General features: G+C 39.2%; 1 protein-coding gene across 1 annotated transcript in view; it reads right to left on the reverse strand.

Moving 5' to 3' along the window:
* Nucleotides 1–27,687, reverse strand: part of GFRAL (GDNF family receptor alpha like) — a 73,348-nt gene that overhangs the window by 24,438 nt on the left and 21,223 nt on the right. Inside the window, exons 4-6 of the mRNA XM_065913281.1 lie at nt 27,303–27,359; nt 26,243–26,573; nt 20,316–20,566 (exon numbers count right to left, since the gene is read on the reverse strand). Coding sequence (XP_065769353.1) covers nt 20,316–20,566; nt 26,243–26,573; nt 27,303–27,359 — 639 coding nt within the window. The remainder of the gene's footprint in view (nt 1–20,315; nt 20,567–26,242; nt 26,574–27,302; nt 27,360–27,687) is intronic.

The raw sequence follows: 27,687 nt of genomic DNA on the forward strand, positions 1-27,687 counted from the left end.
CACCTTCAAGCAACTCTTGGGTTACCAGCAGAGCGTCTTTTTTTTTTTTTTTTTTTTCCATTTTTTTTTATTAGTTGGAGGCTAATTACTTTACAATATTGTAGTGATTTTTGTTAAGACACGTGCACCCCAATGTTCATCGCAGCACTGATTTATAATAGCCAGGACATGGAAGCAACCTAGATGCCCATCAGCAGACAAATGGATAAGGAAGTTGTGGTACATACACACCATGGAATATTACTCAGCCATTAAAAAGAATTCATTTGAATCAGTTCTAATGAGATGGATGAAACTGGAGCCCGTTATACAGAGTGAGGTAAGCCAGAAAGATAAAGACCATTACAGTATACTAACACATATATATGGAATTTAGAAAGATGGTAATGATAACCCTATATGCAAAATGGAGCGTCTTAATATTGAACTCGGTTCTGACACTGGCCACTCAGAGACGGCATCTGATTCCAAAAAAGAATCCTACAATACTCCCCCGCCCCCCCCCCACACACACATACACTTTAGATATCAGTTACAAGTCCATGTCATTACCTATAGTTCTCTCCCACTAGCCATAACTTGAGGTTCCTAGGACTTCCTCCTTGGGTTTGATTACTTTACTGAGTGCCTTGCAGAACTCAGAGAAATATTTTAGTTACTAGATTGCTGAGTTATTACAAAAATATATAATTTAGGAATAGCCAGAGGGACGAGATGCAGAGAGCAAGGTGTGGGAAGAGGACTCAGTGCTTCCAGGCCCTTCCCAGCATCACTGCTCATCAGCTCCATGTGCTCACCCACCTGGAGGCTCCAGAATCTCTGCTCTTTCAGGTTTTCAAGGAGGCTTCATTACAGAGTCATGACCAGTTAAATCAGTGACCACGGTGGGATTTCAACCGTCAGCACCCCTGGAGGTTGTGAGCAGTAGTGCTGGAAGTTCTAACCCTCTCATACGGCTGTTGGTTCCAAGGAACCAGCCTCTATTTTAGGAAACCCAAGGCCTTCCCAATGGACTCAGCTGGTAAAGAATCCACCTGCAGTGCAGGAGACCTGGGTTCAATCCCTGCATTGGGAAGATCCTCTGGAGAAGGGAAAGGCTGCCCACTGCAGTATTCTGGCCTGGAGAATCCCATGGACTGTACAAAGGGTTGGACAGGACTGAGTGACTTGCACTTCCACTGCTTTCCCTAAGTATCCTCATTAACATAACAAAAGACATCCTTTTTGTTCTTATCACGGGGTTTTAGGAGCTTTCTGCCAGGAACAGAATCCAGGTTGAAGACCAAATACAGTAATGACTAAACCCCTGAATCTTGGATCTCACATCTAAGGCTCCAACAAATTGTGGATGGAAAACATTTGGAAAAGAAATTTCAGAAAGTTCCAAAAAGCAAAACTTGAATTTGCTACATGCTGGCAACTATTTTTTTTTTTTTTTTACATAGTGTTTACAATTACTTACAAAGCATTTAAGTATTAAAAAAAAAATCTAAAAAATCAATTAAATAGAATTGGTAAGAGCACACATTACTATAATAGCAGAGCCAACAGGAAGACTTCTCTTCTATCCTGACAAGCCTCAGCCAGTAAAAAGCCATAGACCCTATTCATTGCAGACCTCCTGAGACTTTCTTGTCCCCCTCTGTAAAAGCCTTCTCCTTCCCTTGCTGGCAGGAAATTGCATCTGACTTGGCTTTATAGTAGACCCCAAATTTCAATTTTCTACTGATTCCTAATAAACTCATCTTTGTGGAAGAAATATCTGAGTCTATTGCTTACTTAACTTATGTGCAGAGAACATCATGCAAAATGCTGGGTTGGATGAAGTTCAAGCTGGAATCAAGATTTCTGGGAGAAATATAAATATGCAGATGACACCACCCTTATGGCAGAAAGTGAAGAGAAACTAAAGAGAATCTTGATGAAGGTTAAAGAGGAAAGTAAAAATACTGGCTTAAAACTCAACATTCAAAAAACTAAGATCATGGCAGCTGGTCTCAACACTTCATGGCAAATAGGGAAACAATGGAAACAGTGGCAGACTTTATTTTCTTGGGCTCCAAAATCAATGCTAACAATAACTGCAGCCATGATATTAAAAGAAGCTTGCTCCTTGGAAGAAAAGCTATGAAAAACCTAGAAAGCTTATTAAAAAGCAGTGACATTACTTTGCCAACAAAGGTCTGTAGAGTCAAGGCTATGGCTTTTTCCCATTAGACATGTGTAAATGTGAGAGTTGACCCATAAAGAAGGCTGAGAACTGAAGAACTGATACTTTCAAACTGTGGTGCTGGTGAAGACTCTTGAAAGTCTCTTGAACAGCAAGATGATCAAACCATTCAATCCTAAAGGAAATCAATCCTGAATATTCATTGGAAGACAGATGCTGAAGCTTCAATACTTTGGTCACCTGATGCAAAGAGCTGACTCTTTGGAAAAGACCCTGATCCTGGGAAAGATTGAGAGCAGGAGGAGAAAGGGGTGACAGGGGATGAGATGGTTGGATGGCATCACCAACTCGGTGGACATGAGTTTGGACAAACTGCACGGAATAGTGGAGGACAGAGAAGCCTGGTGTGCTGCAGCCCATGGGGTCTAAAAGAGTTGGACACAACTTAATAACTGAAAAACAACAACAACACGTCAAAGGGACCTGAAATGGAGATGGAAGGGCATTAAGGAAGTGAAAGTTACATATACCCAACCCTGAATGCAACGTATGTTTGGCCTCGTCTTCCTGAGACCACCAGAAACCTGTCTTCTTCACTCCCTAAAGACCACAGTTTAGCAGCCTATCAGCTGCTGGCAAGTGACTGAATGCCTGATGTTCTCAATTTCCAGTTCCATAAAGTAACCTATGTACTTCTCTGGAGTGTCTTTGTCTGTTGCCTTTGTGAACCAGACCATTTTCTATTTCACTCAGAGCATATTTGAGTTGCTGCTTGAATCAGTGCCTCCAAAATGACAATGCTTAAGATCACAAGTAAATTCTTTATTTTACAGCCTTCTGCATTTGTTAGTTGATGTTCTTAATGTGTGGTACCCAGACAAGCAGTGTCTGCAAATTTATTGCCCTAATTGCATATGAATCCTAATTCTAATCCCTTGTGAAAAGAAGAGAAGTGAAAAGCAAAGGAGGGAAGGAAAGATATCCCCATTTGAATGCAGAGTTCCAAAGAATAGCAAGGAGAGATAAGAAAGCCTTCCTTAGTGATCAGTGCAAAGAAATAGAGGAAAACAATACAAAGGGAAAGACTGGAGATCTCTTCACGAAAATTAGATATACCAAGGGAACATTTCATGCAAATTCAGTTCAGTTCAGTTGCTCAGTCGTGTCCAACTCTTTGCAACCCCATGAATCGCAGCATGCCAGGCCTCCCTGTCCATCATCAACTCCCGGAGTTTACTCAAACTCATGCCCATCGAGTCGGTGATGCCATCCAGCCATCTCATCCTCTGTCACCCCCTGCTTCTCCCACCCCCAATCCCTCCCAGCATCAGGGTCTTTACCAATGAGTCAACTCTTCCCATGAGGTGGCCAAAGTACTGGAGTTTCAGCTTCAGCATCAGTCCTTCCAATAAACACCCAGGACTGATCTCCTTTAGGATGGACTGGCTGGATCTCCTTGCAGTCCAAGGGACTCTCAAGAGTCTTCTCCAACACCACAGTTCAAATGCATCAAATTTTTGGCACTCAGCTTTCTTCACAGTCCAACTCTCACACCCATACATGACCACTGGAAAAACCATAGCCTTGACCAGACAGACCTTTGTTAGCAAAGTAATGTCTCTGCTTTTTAATATGCTATCTAGGTTGGTCCTAACTTTCCTTCCAAAGAGTAAGCGTCTTTTAATTTCATGGCTGCAGTCATCATCCGCAGTGATTTTGGAGCCCCAAAAAATGAAGTCTGACACTGTTTCCACTTTCTCCCCATCTGGGCTCAATAAAGTACAGAAATGGTATGGACCTAACAGAAGCAGAAGATATTAAGAAGAGGTGGCAAAAATACACAGAAGAACTGTACAAAAAAGATTTTCATGACCCAGATAATCAGGATGGTGTGATCACTCACCTAGAGCCAGACATCCTGGAATATGAAGTCAAGTGGGCCTTAGGAAGCATCCAAGTGAATAAAGCTGGTAGAGGTAATGGAATACCAGTTGAGCTATTTCTAATCCTGAAAGATGATGCTGTGAAAGTGCTGCACTCAATATGCCAGCAAATTTAGAAAACTCAGCAGTGGCCACAGGACTGGAAAAGATCAGTTTTCATTCCAATCCCAAAGAAAGGCAATGCCAAAGAATGCTCAAACTACCACACAATTGCACCCATCTCACATGCTAGTAAAGTAATGCTCAAAATTCTCCAAGTCAGGCTTCAGCAATACACGAACCATGAAATTCCAGATGTTCAAGGTGGTTTTAGAAAAGGGAGAGAAGCCAGAGATCAAATTGCCAGCATCCACCGAATCATCGAAAATGCAAGAGAGTTCAAGAAAATCATCTCTTTATGCTTTACTGACTATGCCAAAACCTTTAACTGTGTGGATCACAACAAACTGGAAAATTCTGAAGGAGATGGGAATACCAGACCACCTGACCTGCCTCTTGAGAAACCTGTATGCAGGTCAGGAAGCAACAGTTAGAACTGGACATGGAACAACAGGCTGGTTCCAAATAGGAAAAGGAGTACGTCAAGGCTGTATATTGTCACCCTGCTTATTTAACTTGTATGCAGAGTACATCATGAGAAACTTTGGGCTGGATGAAGCACAAGCTGGAATCAAGATTGCTGTGAGAAATATCAATAACCTCAGATATGTAGATGACACCATCCTTATGACAGAAAGTGAAGAAAAACTAAAGAATCTCTTGATGAAAGTGAATGAGGAGAGTGAAAAAGTTGGCTTAAAATTCAACATTCGGAAAACTAAGATCATGATATCCGGTCCTATTACTTCATGGTAAATAGATGGGGAAACAGTGGAAATAGTGGCAGACTCTACTTTTGGGGGGCTCCAAAATCACTGCAGATGGTGACTGCAGCCATGAAATTAAAAGATGTTTACTGCTTGGAAGAAAAATTATGACCAACTTAGACAGCATATTAAAAAGCAAAGACATTACCTTGCCAACAAAGGTCCGTCTCGTTAAGGCTATGGTTTTTCCAGTAGTCATGTATGGATGTGAGAGTTGGACTATAAAGAAAACTGAGCACCAAAAAATTGATACTTTTGAACCGTGTTGTTGGAGAAGACTCTTGAGAGTCCCTTGGACTGCAAGGAGATCCAACCAGTCAATCCTAGAGGAAATCAGTCCTGAGTATTCATTGGAAGGACTGATGTTAAAGCTGAAACTCCCATACTTTGACTGCCTGTTGTGAAGAGCTGACTCCTTTGAAAAGACCCTGATGCTGGTAAAGATTGAAGTTAGGAGAAGAAGGAGATGAAAGAAGATGAGATGGTTGGATGGCATCACTGACTCAATGGACATGAGTTTGAGTAAACTCTGGGTGTTGGTGACGGACAGGGATGCCTGGCATGCTGCAGTCAGACACGACTGAGCAACTGAACTGAACTAAATTCCATCTCAGAACTACTGAATCAGAAATTCTGGGATGGGGACCCAATGATTTGTGTTTAGATGCCTGGTAAATGATTCTCTTGCAGTGAAAGTTTAAGTACTACTATAAACCACTATCTTGAGAAAAATTTTAAAAAATGACAGGGACATCTGCTTGGACTTTTCATGATGCAATGATGCTACTGATTCCTGTATTTACACAAAGCACCAGGCTGATTCAGTTCAGTTCAGTCACTCAGTGATGTCCGAATCTGCAACCCCATGGATGCCTCCCTGTCCATCACCAACTCCCGGAGTTTACTCCAACTCATGTCCATTGAGTTGGTGATGCCATCCAACAATCTCATCCTCTGTTGTTCCCTTCTCCTCCTGCATTCAGTCTTTACCAGCATCACAGTCTTTTCCAGGCTGATTAGTTTGGTCTCTTTCTCAGTTGCAGAGAGGTTACAGGCTACGTAAGCTATATGATGTGCATTCAATTAGACTTCTCCCCTTAAAGGTCCATAGGAGATTGTGTCCAAGCCACTTACAGTGTGGTCCATGGACCAGCAGCATTGGCATCACCTGGGAGATTATGAGAAATGCCAATCCCAGGCCTTCACCCCAAACTACTGAATCTGAATCTGCATTTAAACCAGAAACTAGGTGATTCTTATATACATTAAAGTTTGAAATCAAATGTTCAAATTCATCATCTGCCCTATAGTCATTCAAAGATATACTTAAGATGTCACTTATCCTGAGAAAATATGACACCTTAGATCTTCCAGAAATTTGTGTTTCCCATACCATCGGTGTGATATCGTAATGATGATGCAAAAATTATCGATTTGTGTGATTTTCCAAATTCCTCAAAGTATATAGGAAGAGTTAGTATTTACTAAATTATACTATTTTGGATAGTTCTTTATATGAATTGACTGATATAATCTTTGCACCAACATTCTCAGTTCAGTTCAGTTCAGTTCAGTCGCTCATTCGTGTCCGACTCTTTGTGACTCCATGAATTGCAGCACGCCAGGCCTCCCTGTCCAACACCAACTCCCGGAGTTTACTCAAACTCATGCCCATTGAGTCCGTAATGCCATCCAGCCATCTCATGCTCTGTCATCCCCTTCTCCTCCTGCCCCCAATCCCTCCCAGAATCAGGGTCTTTTCCAATGAATCAACTCTTTGCATGAGGTGACCAAAGTATTGGAGCTTCAGCTTCAGCATCAGTCCTTCCAATGAATACCCAGGACTGATCTCCTTTAGGATGGACTGGCTGGATCTCCTTGCAGTCCAAGGGACTCTCAAGAGTCTTCTCCAACACCACAGGGCAAAAGCATCAATTTTTCAGCCTTCAGCTTTCCTCACAGTCCAACTTGTCCCAACATTCTAGGTTAGCATTGATTTTCATTTCACTGGCTAGAACTTGAGGCCAAAGAGAGTAACTTGTTCACAGTTATGTATCCTGTAAATGATGAAGAAATTATTTAAATCTAGTGTGCTGGTGGGTGCTATATTGCCTCTCTAAGGCCAGGCTCCAGAATAAGGTCTATTAACACTTTCAACATGGCATCTGATTATTAAAGGCATTGTTGCTGATCATGGTTTTTAGCCAAAAGCATCAAGGTTAAGACTAAGGAAGAGGGAGATAAAAGGAGCCTCGTGTATATTTTAGATTTGAAAGTTAATAAAGTTTTAATATATTGATTTATCCCTGAGGTTCAAAGAAATGACCAGAATCCTAAGAAGCTTAAAAGCCTAAAAGTTAAGAGTTTACCATGGATCTGACTTCACATGAGTGATAACTAAAGTCATTCTAAAGAAATGGTTTATCTGTTTTAATTATTCTTTGTGTTGCTAACACACATACCTGTTCTCTAAAACATTGTCAAATAATTTAAAAAAAAAACAAGACTACAGGAATAATTTTTAAATAGGAAAAACCTACATTTATAAGCAATACACTTACACATTTATAAGTGTCTATGAATTGGATGGGCCTCAAATTCACCATGGAGCCATTTTAATCCAGAAAATACAAAATACTAGACTATTTACAGACTATGTTATAAATATGAATACAGAGCAGAAAAATTATGTTGAATGTTCCTTGGAAAACCAAGAGTTTTTTTTTCAGCACCTGGATTGAATTTGAAGGAAACTGGACTTGAATTAGAGTTTTGTGTAGGAACCAAGAAAAAGTCAGTGGTTTTGGCTAGATGAAGTGATTTATTTAAAGCCAAAACTTAACATAAAGCTCCTGGAATACCAACCTATTTGAATTGACTATAAGAGATGGTAGTGTGTATGTGTGTGTTGTGTTTGCATGCATATGCCTGAACAAATGAGAGAATTTTTTCAATGGAAATGTCTTTCACAAGACATTGGCTAACTGCTTTATTTATAGTCTATAACCTTACTTTCTCAGACAGCCAGTGATCAGATGATTACAAAAATTAAAACACGAATCTAAAAAAGTGAGTTTGAGCCTCTATTAATCCACTTTGAACAAATTTTAAATTATTTTGCCTAACATACATGTAAAATGTTTTGCAGTTTAGAAAAAATATATAAAACTATGTATTAAGCACATCTGTACCTAAATGGATATGTTTAAAGGACTTTCTATAAAAATGCTCATTAATAGTATGCTATTTTTAGATGGAGACCTTCAGATGAAATGTAATGCAAGATGAAACACAGTCAAGTAAATAATCTATCCACTGAACAGAAACAAATAAGATGGATAAGACAGTCTTACTAGCAATGTTTATATCTAAGACGAAGCTTCAATAGACTGGTGGGTGAGAAGTGTGGCTACAAAAGAGAAATTAAGCTATAGAAATACCTACTAATCAGAAGGCCTCTTTTTTTCTAGCTTCTCAAAAGACTATACATATGTTTAGGAGTTTTTATACTAATATTTCACAAAAGTCAGGTAGTTTTGTAAATCTATGTGGTACAATCTTTCATCCTTGTTACAACAGACAGGGCTACTGGTATCCAACAGTTTGTTAAGGGGATAACACCTATTTAAGAGCAAAAATGTTTCAGCATTGACACTACCCAAGGATCAACTGTAAAATAGTTTCCTACTATTCAGACTTTTTGAAAGTAGAAGTGTAAAGAGGAAAACTGCTGGAAAATATAAGAGTCTGAACTGTTTTCATTAAAGTGGGCAGTAGCAGCCCAGTCTTATGAATTTCCTGATTCTTCTGCTCAAATATTTGAACTGAAAATTCCAGCTTAAGTGGAAACACAAATGAGTGGGGTTCTTAATAGGAAAGTTATGTTGTGAAGGGAGTTCTTATAAGGGGGGAAGGCACTGACATTCAGAATACAGTGCCACCATAGAGACAGACATTGGTCCATCCATCCATCCATACATCCTTCCACTCACCCGTTATTGAGCAGCCAGTGTGTACCAAACATGTTTTCAGGCACTGTGGCAAAGCTGGCACCTTAAGAGCTGCATGGCATTACTCTTGCCTTTCTGAGCACAGAAGTTTCTCATTCTCTGAGAGGTGTGAGCTAAAAGAGGTTCTGGGATCTCTGGCCAGTGACTGGAGTTTTTCCCACATGTGAATTAGAGCAGTGGTTCCCAAACTTGGTTGAAAATCAGAACCACCTGGGTGATTTTTTTATACAGATGTCTGAGCTCCACTTCAGGCCTATTGAATTAGAATAATTGAGGTTAGGGCCAAATACTTATATTTTTAATGAACCCCTAGATATTTCTGAAGGAAGGACAGGTTTGAGAGCCAAGAATTTCGTGCCCATCTTCTCACTGCTTTGGGGTTGCCTTTGTGATCATCAAATTTCTCATTAATAATGGAAAGACTATTCCTAACAGAGTTAGGGAACTGGCTGTCTTTAGTGAAACATTGGTATAGAAACTTCTAAACATGAATGTGTGTGTGTGTGTGCATGCTAAGTCGCTTCAGTCATGTCCGTCTCTTTGCAACCCTATGGACTGTAGCCCACCAGGCTCCTCTGTCCATGGGATTCTCCAGGCAAGAATATTGGAGTGGTGCCGGGAGCCAGCGCACGAGATCCCACCCATGACAAGGTCGTGAGGAGGAGACCTGACAAGCAAGGCAGATCAGGACTTCAGGGATTTAGAAAAGCTGCCCCGGCGCTCACCTTAAAGATGATCTCTGTCTTTCTGATGCTCGCTATATTAGACCACTCCCTAATTTCTGTGACACTGGTAGAAGGCCTTCCCCGATCTCTTTCCAAACAGAATCAACTTAGAACTTTAATCAATATGTCCCCCAGACGGTGGTATCCTATAAGATTATCCAGGATGAAAGGAGTGTTTCAATTTAGACCCCTTTGCTGGCATTCTAGCCTGCTTGGCAAATGCGTACTAATGCACAGGACTGCTCACAACACCTTAATCATAAACAGCATAAAGAACCTGATCACACAAAAGGCCCTAATAGGTACAGAGCCCTTCGGGGGTGAGGAAGCCCTATTGGAGAACATAAAATATTATTCTAAAAACAGTTATAGTTAAACATTTAGAAAAATAAGAGTTTAGAATTGTTAATTTTAACCAGGAATGCTAAACAGGGGCTGCCTCACTAGAGCTGCAGAGTCTTTGTGTGGTAAACCTTTTAGATAAATTTAACTGATAACTTCTGCAAAAGGACTGACCTTTGTGTTCATTAAAGAATAGATTATGGAAAACAGCTTTGCATTCACCTAGGTCATAAAATGTCAATATGCCCCAAGGCCAGAAGATAATGTACAAGACCCTCATAAACAAAGAAGCATGCAGAAAACACCCTGGTTTCATGAAGAACAAGCTGATGTAATGTTAAACTATCTTCCCCTTAGAAATGTACTAATTTAGGGTATAAAAGCCACAGTAAAAAATAAAGCATTGCCAGACTCTGCCAGACCCTGCAAACACCCCCGTCTGGTCACTCTCTCTCTCTCTCTCTCTCTCTCTCTCTCTCTCTCCCTCGCAGACTTGGCCCTATCAAGGCTGGTCTCATGTCTCTCTCTCGCTGACGTCGTTCATCCCTGAGGGTATCCCCTGGATCCTGCTGAGGCTGGATCCCGGCAGAGTGGGTTGTCATGCCCTCCTCCAAGGGCTGTTCCAGATTCAGGGATCTAACCCACATCTCTTACGTCTCCTGCATTGGCAGGCAGGTTCTTTACTACTAGTTCTTTACTTCTAGTGCCGCCTGGGAAGCCCAAACATGAATATAGTTTTTGTAAAACATCAAAAGGAAACCCAAAATTCAGTCTTGAATATAGTGCCAAAATCAATGGTATACAAAGCCATAGCAATTAAAATGTATAGAATATTTCCTGTGCAACAGGCATTTTATACACCTAATCCCATTCATGCTCTCTGGGTGCATATGGCATCTCTTGCAAGTCCTAGTAGAGGTTGAGCATAGACCCCTTAGATTCTGGAGCAAGGCTATGGCATATGCAGGAGGATCCCATTTACTGTTTGAAATATAGCTCCTAACATGCTGCTGGGTTTTAAGAAATTAAGTCATTGGTTCCCAGAAAGGTCGAGTTCAGGATATAATTGCTAATTAAATGAACAGGTGTCACACTGCAGACCCACCTAGAGGTGACTGAGAGGCCAGTGGTGAGTGGGTATTCTCCCCACGGCCAAGCATGGGCAATGCTCTTGATTGCTTGCTTTGCAGAGATAGATGTGGATAGAAGTTAAGACTGATGGGCAGTGGTAGATTGCTTGATCAGAGACATGGAAAGAGCATCCTTGGGAAACTGTAGGCAAGCAAATGAGGGGAAGAGGCGTGTGGAAGAACCAAAGTGGCCAGATCTTTCCAGTTCAGGTTAATGCCTAGAAGAAAGTACCCACCATGGAGTAGACCCTCAACAACCAGGTCAACTGGTGACCTGCCCAGAGGAGGTCAACCATGTCCTCTTCCGCCACCCAGGGCCTGTGCCCTGAACACGTGATGGCAGAGATGAAAGCCACTCACAGATCCCACAGATTGGACTTGCTCTCTCTCAGGCAGGTCCATCAAAGTTTTGACAATACTAAATGTGAAAACACCAGCAATAAAACAGATCGGTTTGGCAGGTGGGTGGCAGGTTGATGATTCCATAAGCCCTCCACCCAGTAAGAGGCAGAAATGCATTCCTGCTGCAATTTTTACCTACTCTGGGTATGGGTTTGCATTCGCTCCTTACCATCAAAATATTTCCTCCAATACCTAGTCTGTCGTTGTGCAGAAGCAACCTGATGGTTCTTCCCCTTGGACCTGGCCTTGTACATTTCCTCCTTTCTTCCCTAGTGCTTTTCTGTCCCTGAGGCATGAGGTGGACATTGGAGTCTGCTTAGAATTTATGAATTCATTGTTTACCATTCCCAGGGAATCAAGATTCACAGGGCCACCCCTGAGAAGTGGGAGACAGAATTCAAAGGATAAATGTCTTTCCTTTTCTTCTGCTGTGGAGAGAGCACAGTAAGTCCTCTATGTATGAATGAGCTTCATTCTGAGAGTGTGTTTGTTATCCCAATTTTTTGCTAAGTCTAACAAAGTTAGCCTAGGTACCCAACTAACACAATTGGTTATATATCACTGCTTTATGCTTGCTTCTAGATATCCTGGGCTTGAAATAAAGATAGTGTACTACTGTACTCTATATAATAAAGTACACAAAAGCACAGCCACTTATAGAGGATGCACACACATGACAATGCGTGTGATGTGTGAACTAATTTACCTGATTGGACTTTGGAGCACATGTTCCCATCTTCGAAAGTTCGCAACTTGGTTTGTATGTAGGGGACATACTGTACTGAGATGCATTTCTCAAAACATCTTGGAAGGACCAGAAAGGAACAGGACAACTTGAAAGAGGTGGAGGAACTTTATGAGTTGGTTACTTTTGACTGCATTGCAGAGTTTTACAGTAAACATATGCACACAGGCAAAAGCTTGCTGGGTTTTAAGCAGAAATCATAGATTAAAATAAGGACCTTACAACATGAAAGTTGACTGTCTTAGGCCCCAAGGAGTAAGAGATGTGACTGAACAAGATTCTCCAGTCATAAAAGGCCCAGTATTTCTGAGTCAAACAAATTGACTCAGCTATGCAGCAAAAATCAGATTAAGGGGATTACATTTTCACTCAAGTCCATTGTTTAGATTAGCTTAAATCACTGCATTAGAGAGGCATGGGAGTGAGGAAGCAAGGTGATAGACAGACTTGGGAACTAATTCAAGAAAACACTTTTCTATTGTGGATACTGGCACATGGAACTGACAGAAAGCAAATAGATTAGAAACCAAGCACATTTTTAAGAGATTCTGTTGCCAAGGAAGCCACTAGTGCGCTTGCAAAGAATCTGTGACTGTTAAACGTTAAAACAACTCACACTCTCTCTAACCTTGTGACCAGAATATGTTCCAGGAGAGCTCCTGTTCCCTAAGGAGGCAAGCCTCCCTGTAACCTGCTTCAGATGCTGCCAGGGAGGATGGTGGGCAAGGAAGAAGCTTCCAGAGGCAAGATGGGAACCACAATGTGGTCTTTGAATGGGAGTTTTAATTGAGGTTATGCTGTCTCTGCTTATATATATATATTGTGTGTGTGTGTGTGTGTGTGCGCGCGCGCATGTGTGTGTGTGTGAGTGATTTGTGTTGGGGGGATCGTAGTGGATAACTACTCTTTCTAGTTCTCGGGCCCTGTCTGCTCCATGGTTTTACAACATCTGGGTTGCACATCACCCAAGATCCTCTCTTGAGTGACTGACTGTGGCTAGATGAATGTTTGGGAAATGCTGGGTCATTTCCCTTGGATAAAAGGTAAGTGTGTTCTCTGGGTAGACAGGAGAGTGAAACAGACATTGGGTGCATTGTTGACAGAGTCTTACTTGTCAACTAATAAGCATAGATGCTTTTTCTTCTGACTCAAAGCCTTACCACGGTTTCCCACCTCTCTCAGAGACAGCTGTGGGCCACATGACCGAAGCGTGGTCAGCAGGATTCAGGTGGAGGCAATGTGCACGGCTTCCACCTCCAAACCATAAAATGCCCCTCTGTGATTATGTGAACTTCTTCTTTCTGGCTTACCCTGCTTTCCAGCTGAATGGAGAAGGCTTTGAAGCCCATTCTGATATAGAAACACATGTTCAGAAGAGGCTGGTCCTCTAAAAGCAGGCTACTCTACAGCCTTTAAGAAAAGAATAAAGCTGTCATATGTGTATACATTTGCAAATGGGTCTATCATATATTTTTAAATTAGAGAGGAAACTGTCGATCAGGATGTATAGTTTGATTTCATTGGAAATATGAATATATTTTGTCATATGTGTGTGTCAGGGAGAGGGAGGCATCAATTTATCAGTTTAAGTGTCTAAAAAAGGTTCAATGTATGTGTGTATGTACATACATATTATAACATTACAAGCAAGAAAAGGCTGGAAAAAATGCACAACAAAATTGCAAACATTGTATCTCTCTAGAGAATGGGATTTGGGGGAGAATTTAGCTTATCTTTCTTTCTATATTCTTCAAACTTTGTTTAAGCTTGCCTCTCAAATATGATGCTTTCCATTCCCTACTCAGACATTTGTCAAACAAACATCACAAATGGTAAACTTTTCCCAACTGTCCTCTCTGGTCTACTCAATTCTGCCCATTGCAGATAAAGAGAATGGAACTAGAGGGGTTTTGGAAATCAGCTATAAAGGAAGCACCTATTAAATCTATTAATAGGATTTAATAGATATAGATGGTCTATCTTATGTATTTATTTTTTAAAAATAATCCTTTAAAAAAAATCCTTTAAAAGAGGAAACTGAGCCTTCTGGGAGAGAAGGGGGCTATTTTCAAATCACTTTTAGAGACTGGTCTATAGTTGGCATAAAAAGACAACTTTGCGCCAGGGAATAAGAGAATATTCCTGACAGTATGCAGTATACACACATACGTGTGGACTGATATGTCCAAACATGGGCATGGCCAGATGGTCAATACCAAAATCAGATTGATTATCTTCTCTGCAGCCAAAGATGGAGAAGCTGTAAATGGTCATCAAAAACAAGACCTGAATCTGACTGTGGCTCAGGTCATTAACTTCTTATGGCCAAGTTCAGATTTAAATTAAAGAAAGTGGGGAAAACCACCAGACCATTCAGGTATGACCTAAATCAAATCCCTTATGATTAGACAGTGGAAGTGAGAAATAGATTTAAGGGATTAGATCTAACAGAGTGCCTGATGAACTATGGATGGAGGTTTGTGGCATTGTACAGGAGATAGTGATCAAGACCATCCCCAAGAAAAAGAAATACAAAAAGGCAAAATGGTTATCTGAGGAGGCCCTGTAAATAGCTGAGAAAAGAAGAGAAGCTAAAGGCAAAGGAGAAAAGGAAAGATATACCCATTTGAATGCAGAGTTGCAAAGAATAGCTAAGAGAGATATGAAAGCCTTCCTCAGTGATCAATGCAAAGAAATAGAGGAAAACAGCAGAAAGGGAAAGACTAGAGATCTCTTCAAGAAAATTAGTGATACTAAGGGAACACTTCATAAAAGATGGGCTTAATAAAGGACAGAAATGATATGGACCTAACAGAAGCAGAAGATATTAAGAAGAGGTGGCAAGAATACACAGAAGAACTATACAAAAAAGATCTTCATGCCCCAGATAACCACGATGGTGTGATCACCCATCTAGAGCCAGACATCCTGAAATGCGAAGTCAAGTGGGCTTAAGAAGCATCACTACGAACAAAGTTAGTGGAGGTGATGGAATTCCAGCTGAACTATATCAAATCCTAAAAGATGATGCTGTGAAAGTGCTGCACTCAGTATGCCAGCACATTTGGAAAACTCAGCAGTGGCCACAGTACTGGAAAAGGTCAGTTTTCATTCCAATCCCAAAGAAAAACAATGCCAATGAGTGTTCAGACTACCATAAAATTGCACTCAACTCACATGCTAGCAAAGTAATGCTCAAAATTCTCCAAGTCAGGCTTCAATACTACATGGACCATGAATTCCATATGTTCAAGCTGGATTTAGAAAAGGCAGAGAAACCAGAGATCAAATTGCCAGTATCCGTTGGATCATTGAAAAAGCAAGAGAGTTCCAGAAAAACATCTACTTCTGCTTTGTTGACTATGCCAAAGACTTCGGCTGTGTGAATCACAAGAAACTGTGGAAAATTCTGAAAGAGATGGGCATACCAGACCACCTGACCTGCCTCCTGAGAAATCTGTATGCAGGTCAAGAAGCAATAGTTAGAACTGGACATGAAACAATGGACTGGTTCCAAATCAGGAAAGAAGTACGTCAAGGCTGTATATTGTCACCCTGCTTATTTAACATGTATGCAGAGTACATCATGCTAAACGCCAGGCTGGATGAAGCACAAGCTGGAAACAAGATTGCTGTGAGAAATTTCAATAACCTCAGATATGCAGATGACACCATCCTTATGGCAGAAAGTGAAGAGAAACTAAAGAACCTCTTGATTAAAGTGAAAGAAGTCAATAAAAAAGCTGGCTTAAAACTCAACATTCAAAAAATGAAGATCATGGCATCCGGTCTCATTACTTCATGGCAAATAGATGGGGAAACAATAGAAACAGTGACAGACTTTCTTTTCTTGGGCTGCAAAATCATTGCAGATGGTGACTGCAGCCATGAAATTAAAAGATGCTTTCTCCTTTGAAGAAATGCTATGAACAAACAAGACAGCATATTATAAAGGGGAGACATTACTTCACCAAGAAAAGTCCGTCTAGCCAAAGCTATGGCTTTTCCAGTAGTCATATATGGACGTGCGAGTTGGATTATAAAGCTGAGCACCAAAGAATTGATGCTTCTGAGCTGCGGTGTTGGATAAGACTCTTGAGAGTCCTTTGGCCTGCAAGGATATCCAACCAAGCCATCCTAAAGGAAATCAGTCCTGAATATTCAGTGGAAGAACTGATGCTGAAGCTGAAACTCCAATACTTTGGCCACCTGGTGCGAAGAACTGACTCACTACATAAGACCCTGATGCTGGGAAAGACTGAAGGCGGGAGGAGAAGGGGATGACAGAGGATGAGATGGTTGGGTGGCATCATTGACTCAATGGACAGGAGTTTGAGCAAGCTCTGCGAGTTGGTGATGGACAGAGAGGCCTGGTTGCTGCAGTCCGTGGGGTTGCAAAGAGTCGGACATGAAGGAGTGACTGACTGAATACACATATAGAAAATTTTACAGATCATAAGCTCTTGTGGTAGGCTGAAGCTATCTCACCTATCAGGCTGGTACTACTTACATTCACTGCTTCACATACTTTTGGGACAACAGGGAAGCCTGGTGTGCATGCAGTCCATGGGGTTGCAAGTGGGTGGACATGACTGCGTGACTGAACTGACCTGAGCTGTGGACATAATTTTTCCGGTAACACGAAGAAACATCAGTGATCTCTTAATTCTTTTCATTTTTGCGGTCCTCTCTGTCTTAACTAATTTCTCTTTCTTCTATTTCTCTCTTCCATCTCTCAGCTCTAACTGCCACAATTTGTTCTTGGCTGCCAGATGCCAGAGGGGAGTGAGTTTGTAGAAGCAGAAGTTTGCAGGTAAGTGCAAGTTGGTGGCTGTTGTAACCAGTGTCAACAAGATGCTCATTACTCAAATGTGGTTCTGCAGCCAAGTCCTGAGTTCTTAGAACTCTTTGGTGAGTTCTCAAAGCTCAGATTTGAGACCAGAAAGTAGAAGTTCTGCCTCAGAGGACTATGGAGCAGCCTGAATGGACACAAGCTCTAAGTGTCCTCATGTTTTTACCTGCAGGACAGCACCATGGGGTGAAGTCAACCAGTCAACACTAGGGTCCCATGTCCACCACAACCTGCGATGGAAGTCCAGCACCCATCTTACCCTTCAGTTTCCTTCATCTCCCAAGTGAAATCACAGAAATAATAGTGTCTAGTTCATGGAATAATTAAAGTTAGGTGAGAAATGTGACCCCAAATAAGCACTCATTCTAGCAACTGTCTCATTATTTGTACTCATTATAAGATTTTGACTTGGATACATCGATGTAGGTGATTTCCTCATTAATTTGTTTTGAGCAAATGCTTTTCAAACTTTTGAGAACAACACATTAGTGAGTCATGAAGTCAATTTAGTAGATAATCAGCATTGAAAAAAAATGGAATAGAATAATAATTTTGAAAAAACAGAAGACACTGCACATAAAAATCTAATGTAAAATGCATTGCTCACTGTGCTCTGAGGTCAAACGAATTTGAAAAATGACTTGAAGCCAAACAAATATAACAAATGGAAAATTTTTCCTGACTGTCCTCTCTATTCTATTCATTCTGCCCCTTTCAGATAAAGAGAACAGAACCTGAGGGTTTTTGGAAACCAGCTGTAATGAGAGCAGTTTTTCTTTTAAAGATTGATAAAATGTCTGAACTAATATTTATTTTTTAAATTTCTTTAATTTTATAATGGAATATAGTTGATTAACAATGATGTGTTACTCACAAGTGTATTTTGATAATGCATGAGCCTGCTGGGCTGGTGTAAAAACTCAGAGGCAGTGGTTAGAAAGAGTTCATTCAAAAATCTCCATGTGCTACCACTTCCCAGGTATATGGGGCAAAGGATGGAGGCTTGTTAGGACTAACCAGGCCAAGGATTTAATTTGTGTTTTTGTCTGAAACTTTTTCTATAGTTCAAGTACCCAGAATTGTGACAGATGGCCAGAAGGCCTTTATGGTTCCTTTACTTCTATAAACCTGTCACTTAAAATTCTGACATTAAGTAATGCTTGGGGGAAAAACCTCATCATGTTTAGTCTTCCAAAGTGAGTGAAGAAAAGTGAAATCATTTTGAATTCTCATTTTTAAAAAAATTATAGAGTTTGTCAACGTTTATGTATTTCTGTGTTCATTTCCACTGTCTCTTCATGAATATATTCAATGTATGTGTATATAGCTTTGTATGGGTAGCCAAACACAATGAAAGCAAAACATAATACTAATTAAAAACATATGGGAAAACCAGGCTTGGAAGCAGAATTAGGTTGCTTGAACTGGTGTCTGAAATTTATGCCCAAGGAACTGGTTTATCACTAACTTGTAGAATCTACACTTTTTCCCCCTGGTATCATTTAATATGGAGAAACCACTTATAAATAATCATGATAGTGTAATTGTATATGTTGCTGTTGGTTTAAGTTATTTTATTTGGTATTTCCTTTTGTAATATTAGGAGCCAGTCATTATAAATACCTTTAGCTCCAACAGAATTAGTGACCTAATATTAATCAGAGAAAAACAGTATTTAGAAAATATGACTCAATATACATCATGGGGTAATTTTCCTCTTTGCATCATGATTTCGATTGAAATACATCTGAAGTGCTAATTATAGAAATTGTAGGAATCCCACAGAGAGCTTTGTTGGAATCGAAATCATACACTCTGAGCTGGATGTCTATTACCTAATGCATAGCAGATCACCATTTTTATTATATTGGCTAATGTGTATCTCTGTAGTATCTTTAAAGAAAGATAGAAACGAATAAAATATCTGTATCTGTTTGTAGTTATAGACATATCTAAAGATATATGCAGATCTGTATCTATACAAATTTGCATAAATATCATGATAGTTTCATTTTATATGGTCTTTTTGCAATGGTCAATGTCTATTATTCCCTCCTTAAGTTTTGGTACTTGTGAGTTTGGAGGTTACATATAGTGATCTAGGGGCTGGGAATGTTTTGGGATTCGAATATAATTGGATGGGTTAAGCCTGAAGGTGGATGATGGAGAGGTCCTGAATTAGTGTGTGATCACATCGTTAGATTTCTTCCTAGGAGACTCATAGCCAAATTCTTCTCAACCACTTGTTCCCTCTGAGACCCTAGACAAATTATTGAAATTCCTAAATCCGAATGGAGTAAATAATAACTTTAGAAAATGTGTTTCCCATCCTCTCATTACAGGTAGATTAGCAGACATATTAAAGACCAAGGGGAGGTAACTAAATCCAAGGGTAAATATGTTTTACTTAGATTGGGACAGCCATATAGTAGATTGCTAACTATCCCTGATGAATCCAACTTTGAATATAAGCATACTCATACACACCCTTCTCACAATAACTGTGAACTCAATCATGTGACTTGCTTTGTCCAATGGGGCATTAGAAAATATAGCAGAAGCAGACACTTGATAAGTACTTGTTTACTGGGGATTAACTGCTAGGGATGTTGCTATGGTTATGAAAGATACAGGGTTTACTGCTGCAGAGGTCACATGAAGGAGAACCCAGCCAACTGTGCTTGCTAACTACAAACTGCACAGATCAGCCTTGGCCTCACCACCAGATGACTATAGCCACCCAAGCAATATCAACAGAAGAACCACCCAAGTGAGCAAAGCCCCATGAGAAGAATTGTGATCAAATTATTATTTCAAGTTTTGGGTTGGTTTGTTACTTGTAATAGATACCTGATACATTCAGTTATCTGATAGGATAAATGTTTTAGGCTGTTGTTATTGAAACCAATAAATGATACCTAGGAGTGAACAATCACATAAATTAAAAACATGCACCACTTGCAGATAAATGAGTTAAAATAGCAAGTGCACAAAGCATAATCAGAAAACAGATTTAAAAACTGAATAGCAAACATAGAGTTGTCTTTATGAACAAATTTTCCATGTTAGATGACTACTTTGTGGTGTATACAGAAAATCATTATGTTACATATATATATATATAACTTACTGAAACATGATTTTCTGTGAAGCATATGCTGGAAAATCTTGCACAAGGATTCTTCACTTTGAGTAATGGTACTACAGGTGCATTGCACTTGAAGGACCGTCCCAAGGGTACCAATGTAAGCTGCTTTGCAGTCATCACTTCCAGAGCAAGTGAGGTCTTGCTTGCTTAAGGTACCAATGCATGTCTCATCCTCATGGCATTTTCTCATCACATGCTGCCAGCACTTTGCCTGGAATGTTCCATAGCGCCTCCTAGAAAGAGTCAGGAAATGGAATGAGTCTCTGAATATAATTAATTCACATTAACATGTAGTGATATCTCACCTGACAAAGAAAGAAAGAAAGTGAAGTAGCTCAGTCATGTCCGACTCTTTGCGACTCCATGGACCATAGCCTACCAGGCTTCTCAGTCCATGGGATTTTCCAGGCAAGAGTACTGGAGTGGGTTGCCACCTTCTCTGTGGGAATCTTCCCAACCCAGGGATCCTGCATTGTAGGCAGACGCTTTACCCTCTGAGCCACTTGACATAAAACAAAATGCCTTCTGGATGCTTCTAAACATAGCTAGAAACTAGTTTGTACGTTCAAACATCCCAGTAGAGTGTGTAGAAGAAAAATTAGAGAAATTTTGTGAATTATTTTCCTTCCGTGATGAAAGACAGAGGCTAAGTTTAGGATTCCCTGGATGACTCTTCCTTCCTTACTAATTTTATTTCAGTGGGTGATGATTTGCAGTACGAACTACTTGGGAGATTTATTAGCAATAATTTTTGAAGCAGAATGCGGTTTTGAGACTGTATTTGACCATTACCTCCCACCAAGTGATCTCAGAAAAGACTCCTGATTTTTCATGAGAGTTCTCCCATAGGATGGGAGGCCCTGCGCTCTTTTCGATGTTCCTAGGCAGACTAATTAGAATTAACATTAATGCTCTGGGGTTCTCTGGCAGCATGAGCTAATTTAAAGCAAAACATGAGTTTATTTGATAGCTGAGATAATCTGCTAGAACCACATCCATTCATAAATTTTCTGACTACATACTTCATTCTTGCTGTATTAACCTTGAATAGAAGTCTGGATAATGTACAATAATTTCACATTTGAAACTTTCACAGTAAAAAGATATCTACTCAGTGGAACCAAGGATATTAATCTTTCTCTGTAATATTTATCACCTATAATTACTTTTTTTCCTTTGCTTGAATAGATCACTATAAAACATGCATGGAAAGCCTCTGAGTATATGCCATTTGTCCTGACTTTACTTGCTTTCATGATGTTACTCTGCTTAAATCCATAAATCACATCATTTGCAATAATCTTGTATTTTAAATTATCTTAAAGGAATCAGCTTTTAAATACAATGGTAAAAATTAACATATATTTACATTTATATTTAAGAAAATATTGCAAATATTTGAGCATATAATTCTGAATCCAGAAGAACAAGTATGTTCCTTTAATATAATTGAGAATTATGTATAAAATGCCATCTAAATGTAAACACTGACAGTATTGATTGTCATTTATGAGGTTGAGAGGTGCCATTTATTCTTTCTTAAATGTATGTTTGCAAAGTTTAAGTTACATGATTTATGTCTTCATAAAAGTTGTTTCATTCAAAAAAGTTTTGAAGGTGGGAGCGGGGTTCAGGATGGGGAACACATGTAAATCCATGGCTGATTCATGTCAATGTATGGCAAAAACCACTACAATATTGTAAAGTAATTAGCCTCCAACTAATAAAAATAAATGGAGGAAAAAAAGTTTTTGAAATTTTGAAAAACTGACTAAAAACTGAAGGATATTTAATTAAAAATAAAAATATAATAAAAACTCGTTGGTATACTCATTATCTAAATCATTTGAAAAATAAATATGACAAACATTTTATATTATAGGAATTTTCATTTCTGTTTGAAATGCTTTGATGTGTAACTGTTTCATTATCCTTATGTTCTTGATATTCTTCAGCTTCTTATTCTGATTTTTTATTTGAAACATTATCTAAGTGAGTAATTTTTAAAATAGAGTTGATCATTTTGTTTTAGTTTTGCTATAAATTTCTGGTTGCATCATAAACCATAAGAGAATGTGGTCTGTGTGATTTCTGCATATACAATGTATTACATTTGCTTTTGTGACCTAATATATAGTTAAACTTTGTGAATATTCTCTGGCACTTAAAGATGTTTATGGTGAAGTTTTGTTTCTAATAAAGTAGGTAACATTTCTTCTAAGCAAACATTATTTTCACTACTTTCTGGAGCTTATACATATGAAAAAACACAATTTCCTATAAATCCCTAAATACTTTGTGACAAAATATAATCTTACTTTCCAGTGTATATATCTGTATTGAGCAAAATTAATTGAAAAAATAGTCTTATATCACCTTTTTCGGTCTTTTCAAAGACAGAGGAGTTTTAAAATCTGTCACAAATAGAGGAATCTTGTACAGGGACAGAGATTGTATTTTAAATTCTAACTGTTCTGCTTTGCTCCAGGTATAAGCACTTCTGCAGGAAAGATATGTGATAAAGTCTTAACACTCTCACTGAAGAAGTTGTTTTTCATTGGGAGATTTTTTTTCCATCTGAATTACATTAACGATAATTTAATAAAAATACTGGAAATCTCCCTAAGGCAAAATATGCTTGAGCAAATGACAGAATTTGTCTTTTCATCTTGACAGCTAATATTGTATAATATTTCCATCTCCTCTATAAAGTATTCATTAAGAGACTATTTGCACATGGTGAAAAGAAATAGAAGACACACAGTCCTTAATCTCTAAATTAATATATAAAATGTAGAAATTACATAAGAAGAGACATGTATCTGTATATTAAAACATTATAAACATTAAGTACAAGATGCTTAAAAACGGAGGGAAATGAGGTGGCATTTTAAAAATTTATTTATTTATTTTAATCGGAGGCTAATTACTTTACAATATTGTAGTGGTTTTTGCCATACAGTGACATGAATCAGCCATGACTGTACATGTGTCCATCTCTTGAAGGCATATCATGTTCTAGGCCCTGCACCACACACTTTGGAGAGGTCAGGAAACCCAGGGTTTCTTGTAGAGGAGAAGTAGCAACTCTGTACCAGTTAATCTGAGAAAGTGTTGATGCCACAGTGAGGCTCACACAAGAGTGTATGTTTCAGAATCCGTCACAGAGCTTCTCAAAGGTCTATAGCAGCAGACTCCATCACTCACATTAAAATATTTTATTTTATAGGGAAGCTCGGTTATGTCATGCTGAGAAAATTGAGTACAAATCACTCCAAGATAATGAGGTAGAATACCCAGTGCCTTGGCACTGGAATCAGGTAAAGCTGGGTAACACCATAGAGACATCTGGCATTTTTACATGGATTACTTAAAAAAAAAAGTATTCCTTGGCTGGTTAAAATGTTATTTGGTTTCATTGTTAGTGTAGATAGATATATGACAGATAGTAATATTCTATGAGAATATTAGTGTAAGCAAACATTTTTACCATATTTTCTTGATTATAGGTGATAACATTACTACACCTAAAACCACTTTGGCAATTAAGTTATTGTTTTCATTAAATGCATTTTAATTTTTTATTAATTTTTTGTCATTGAGCTTAAGACTAATTCCAAACACATTAGGGGAATTAAAAGGTGCAAAAAGTCTGCATCTTTGAATCAATGAAATACAATAGTTCACTTAATAAGAACTTTTGAGCTATAAATGAGTTTGAAAAAAGTAAATTGCATTATAAAAATATTTTTTGATGTTAATTTTAGTATTATCTCAAGAGAAAGAATTAGTAAACTTAAACTAACTGATAAACATTTACAGGACAAGATCCTTGAACAAAACTTTCTTAAGAATTTTGGCATTCTCTATGGTATATTGAAGGCAAAAAAAAGCTCAAGCATTCTGCTGAGATCTTCACCCTTTATCTTATAGAACGTGCATTATAAGGAAGTAGTTTTCTTTTTTGACAAATATTTGCAAGACCTGGAGCTACTTTGCAAGCTGGAATGACTGACAGTGAAGGTGTGAGGAGAGTTAAAGCTGAAGGAAAGCACTTTACCAAGATCCAGCCCTTTAGGAAATGATGTCACTAAATCTCATTTTCCGGTGGTTCAAGCAGGTGACAAAAATGACAAATCTCTCCTTGAGCTACCACACTGAGCCCCTCCTCCACACTAAATGTTTATTTTGATCTTTAAATGAATTCACTATATATAGAGTTTTATTCATTTAAATACAATTAAGCAATACTTTCCCTGATAGAAAGTACTGAGCAAGCAAACTAGTATAAATTATCTTGGGATGATTATCCTAGGAAGCAGAAGATTCATCCCATAATTACACAACTGAATGCTGGTTTTTAAAGAAAGCTCCTTTAACGTGGTAACACCAATGTTACTGATAGTTTTGATTCTATTCTTTCCTCCATCTTCTTACTCACATCCAAAGAGGCCCACTCCACTGTGGCTTTCTTACTACACTTAAGATCAATTTGCCTTGAATTTTTAAGGAAATGTGTTTATCGAAGACCACAGTGAGGAAAAGAGAAAGTCAGGGTGTTGGATTCAATTTATGATTCCCAGGAGGAGTTACCTGCAAAGGTAAAGTCTAGATTCCACTAGCAGCCGGAGTGGAAATTTTAATAAGTTGAGCAGATCATTCACACCTCTGCACAAAATCCCTCAGCTTGGCTCTGCTTTCCCAGAGTAAATCCTATCTCCTACTCCTCTGCACCTTGTACACTCCTCCTCCTTGCATCAGAGCCTGCCACATACACTTCTTCCCTGGCACTAGCTCACCCTTCTGTTTGGTATCTCTTATTTCTGAAACTCACTGAGAGAAGCTCATTTCCTCGCTTCTTCAGCTCTCGTAAAATGTCTCTCCTGGGGCCACCCACTGACACTGCAATTCTTTTATTCTTTCTGCCATTCACATTCCCCCTTATTGCACATGCATGTGTGTGTGCTTGTGAATCTCCAGAGTACTTATCATCATACAATATAAAAATGTTAGTCACTCAGTCATGTCCAACTCTCTGTGACCCCATGAATTGCCCACCAGGCTCCTCTGTCCATGGAATTCTCCAGGCAAGAATATTGCAGTGGGGTAGCCATTCCCTTCTCCAGACCGTCTCCCTGACCCAGGGATTGAAACCAGATCCCCTGCATTGCAAGCATATTCTTTACCATCTTAGCCACCAGGGAAGCCCATTTACAACTGAGTGAATAATACACACTTTCCTATTTACTTTCTGTCTACACCTACTGAATACATTCCGCAGGGCAGGCATTTTTGTATCTTGTAACCAGGTGCGTAAAATAGTACTAGATGACTGGTAATTGCTTTTTGAATAAACAAGTAGATGACTAACATTACGGCCCTGAGAACCCAGGGTGAGAGGTTGGGAAGAGGGGATGGGGTGCATTCCTGACACCACGACACATGTGTGCGAGGGAATCCGAACTCTAGCCCCTTCCTCATCTCCATCCCCAAACACAAAAGATTTATTGTGAAGTTTGAAGAGTCACCTCATCAGAATCCTGAGAGGTTATCAGCCTTATATAATCATACCCCCCAAAGCCAATAATAAAACTGACACGTAAGCCAGGCCTATTAAGCAATTCATGAGTCTCACTTGAATCTGTAATTTTATTAATAATGCTATTTCATGGTTACCCAATCCTGACATAATGATTTTTTTCTATTTCCAAAACATATTATGCATTTGAGTCTCCAAAAGAATACTACACACATCCCAGAGATTCAAAACCGTGAATTGTCTGGCTCTCTTTACGTCATGTTGGATGATGGTGGGAACTCTTGCTAATGGAATGAGATCAAGTGTTGGGACTGAAGTGTAACAAATAAGGTGCCAAATCAGAAAGCAGGGTGCGCATGTTTTTACTCACCTGCATAATTCATCATCTTGGCAGCTGTGAATTACATCGAGGCAGGTGGGGGTTGGAACTCTGTTCACTGCACATGGCCTGCTGTGGAGTGCTTCTCTGGACTGTTGACAAGGCTCATCAGTGGGAGCACAGTCACAAAAAGCCAACATCTGGGCAATGTTAAACGGCATATTTTGATAGAAGAAGCGGATGGCCGCTTGGCAGTGCTTCACATCACACAGATTTCCATTCGCTGAGCAAGCTTTCAGGTAAAGGGCCAGCTGAGCATTGCAGAGTGCATCCCCAACACAAACCTCTGCCACTTCCAGGCAGGACTGGACCCCTCTGCCTCCTAGAAGGAAGGGTACGCCCGGGTTGTGGAACAGTAAACAGAGAGCTGTACATACAGAATCTGCACAACACTTTGAGAAACCCACGAGCAAAATACAACAATGTGCCCATATATTGCTTTTGGCAAATATTCCTGTTTATTTTGTTTACTTTTTTTTTAAGAGTTGGTATAAACTTACTGGTCCTGAGCAGTGGGGTACTGGAACCATCTTTCATCTACACTGGACATGTATTATGATCCAGAAGTGGTGGGGAGTGTGTAAGACCGAGACTGAACTGCAGAAAAAAAATCCTTAAGCCCAAGTTTCTCACCTGTAAACAATACATCTTTAGAAACTGGATTTGAATCTAGCTGATGGTGTGTTCAGTGGCTCAAATCAAAATGATCCTTGTTCTATTGCACTTTTTATTTGAAGGAGAAATCTTGACTAAAGTTTCCATGTAGCTATTCCAACGTGTAAAAATGTTCACATTTTGGATCTAGTCTTTGTTTTTAATTGTGAGTATTTCTCCACACAACTGTAAATAAATGATAGATGAGCAAAATAGATGCTTTAAAATATTAGTGGAAGAAATGCAATGAGTTGTTGCATTTTCTAGTATTAGAACAATTAAAATTCACATGACTCATTTTGTAATGACATATCTTGAAGAAGCCTAGTAACTACATTTCAAGTTATATTGTCCAGTATTCACAATGCAAATCAAAATGACTGTTTATAAACATTACCATGATAGGGGAGAGTGCTTAGATTCCACTTGTATTTATTATCCTCTTTTATGTTATCTAGAAGGAAAAGAAAGAGACTATTTTATTAGTGAACAATTTTCTAAATTTAATAGGAGAATGTGAACAACATTTATCAATGAGTACTCCAGTAAAAATACATATAAGCTCATGTAACCCTTGTTTAACCTTGGTACACAGAATTAGTGAGGTACAGATGAAGAAAAACAAACCACTGTAACATCATTCAAGTCAGTTAAACAGTTCTGCTCTGAGTATTCAGTTACTTGAAGATTTAAACAAATGCTAATGACTAGGCCATGTGCAGAGAGGTAAACAAAGAGTCTGTCTGGGGAGAAAGAACAGAAGAAATATTGTCTGAACCAAA

Source organism: Muntiacus reevesi, chromosome 20, assembly GCF_963930625.1.
Source record: "Muntiacus reevesi chromosome 20, mMunRee1.1, whole genome shotgun sequence".
Lineage (NCBI taxonomy): Eukaryota > Metazoa > Chordata > Mammalia > Artiodactyla > Cervidae > Muntiacus > Muntiacus reevesi.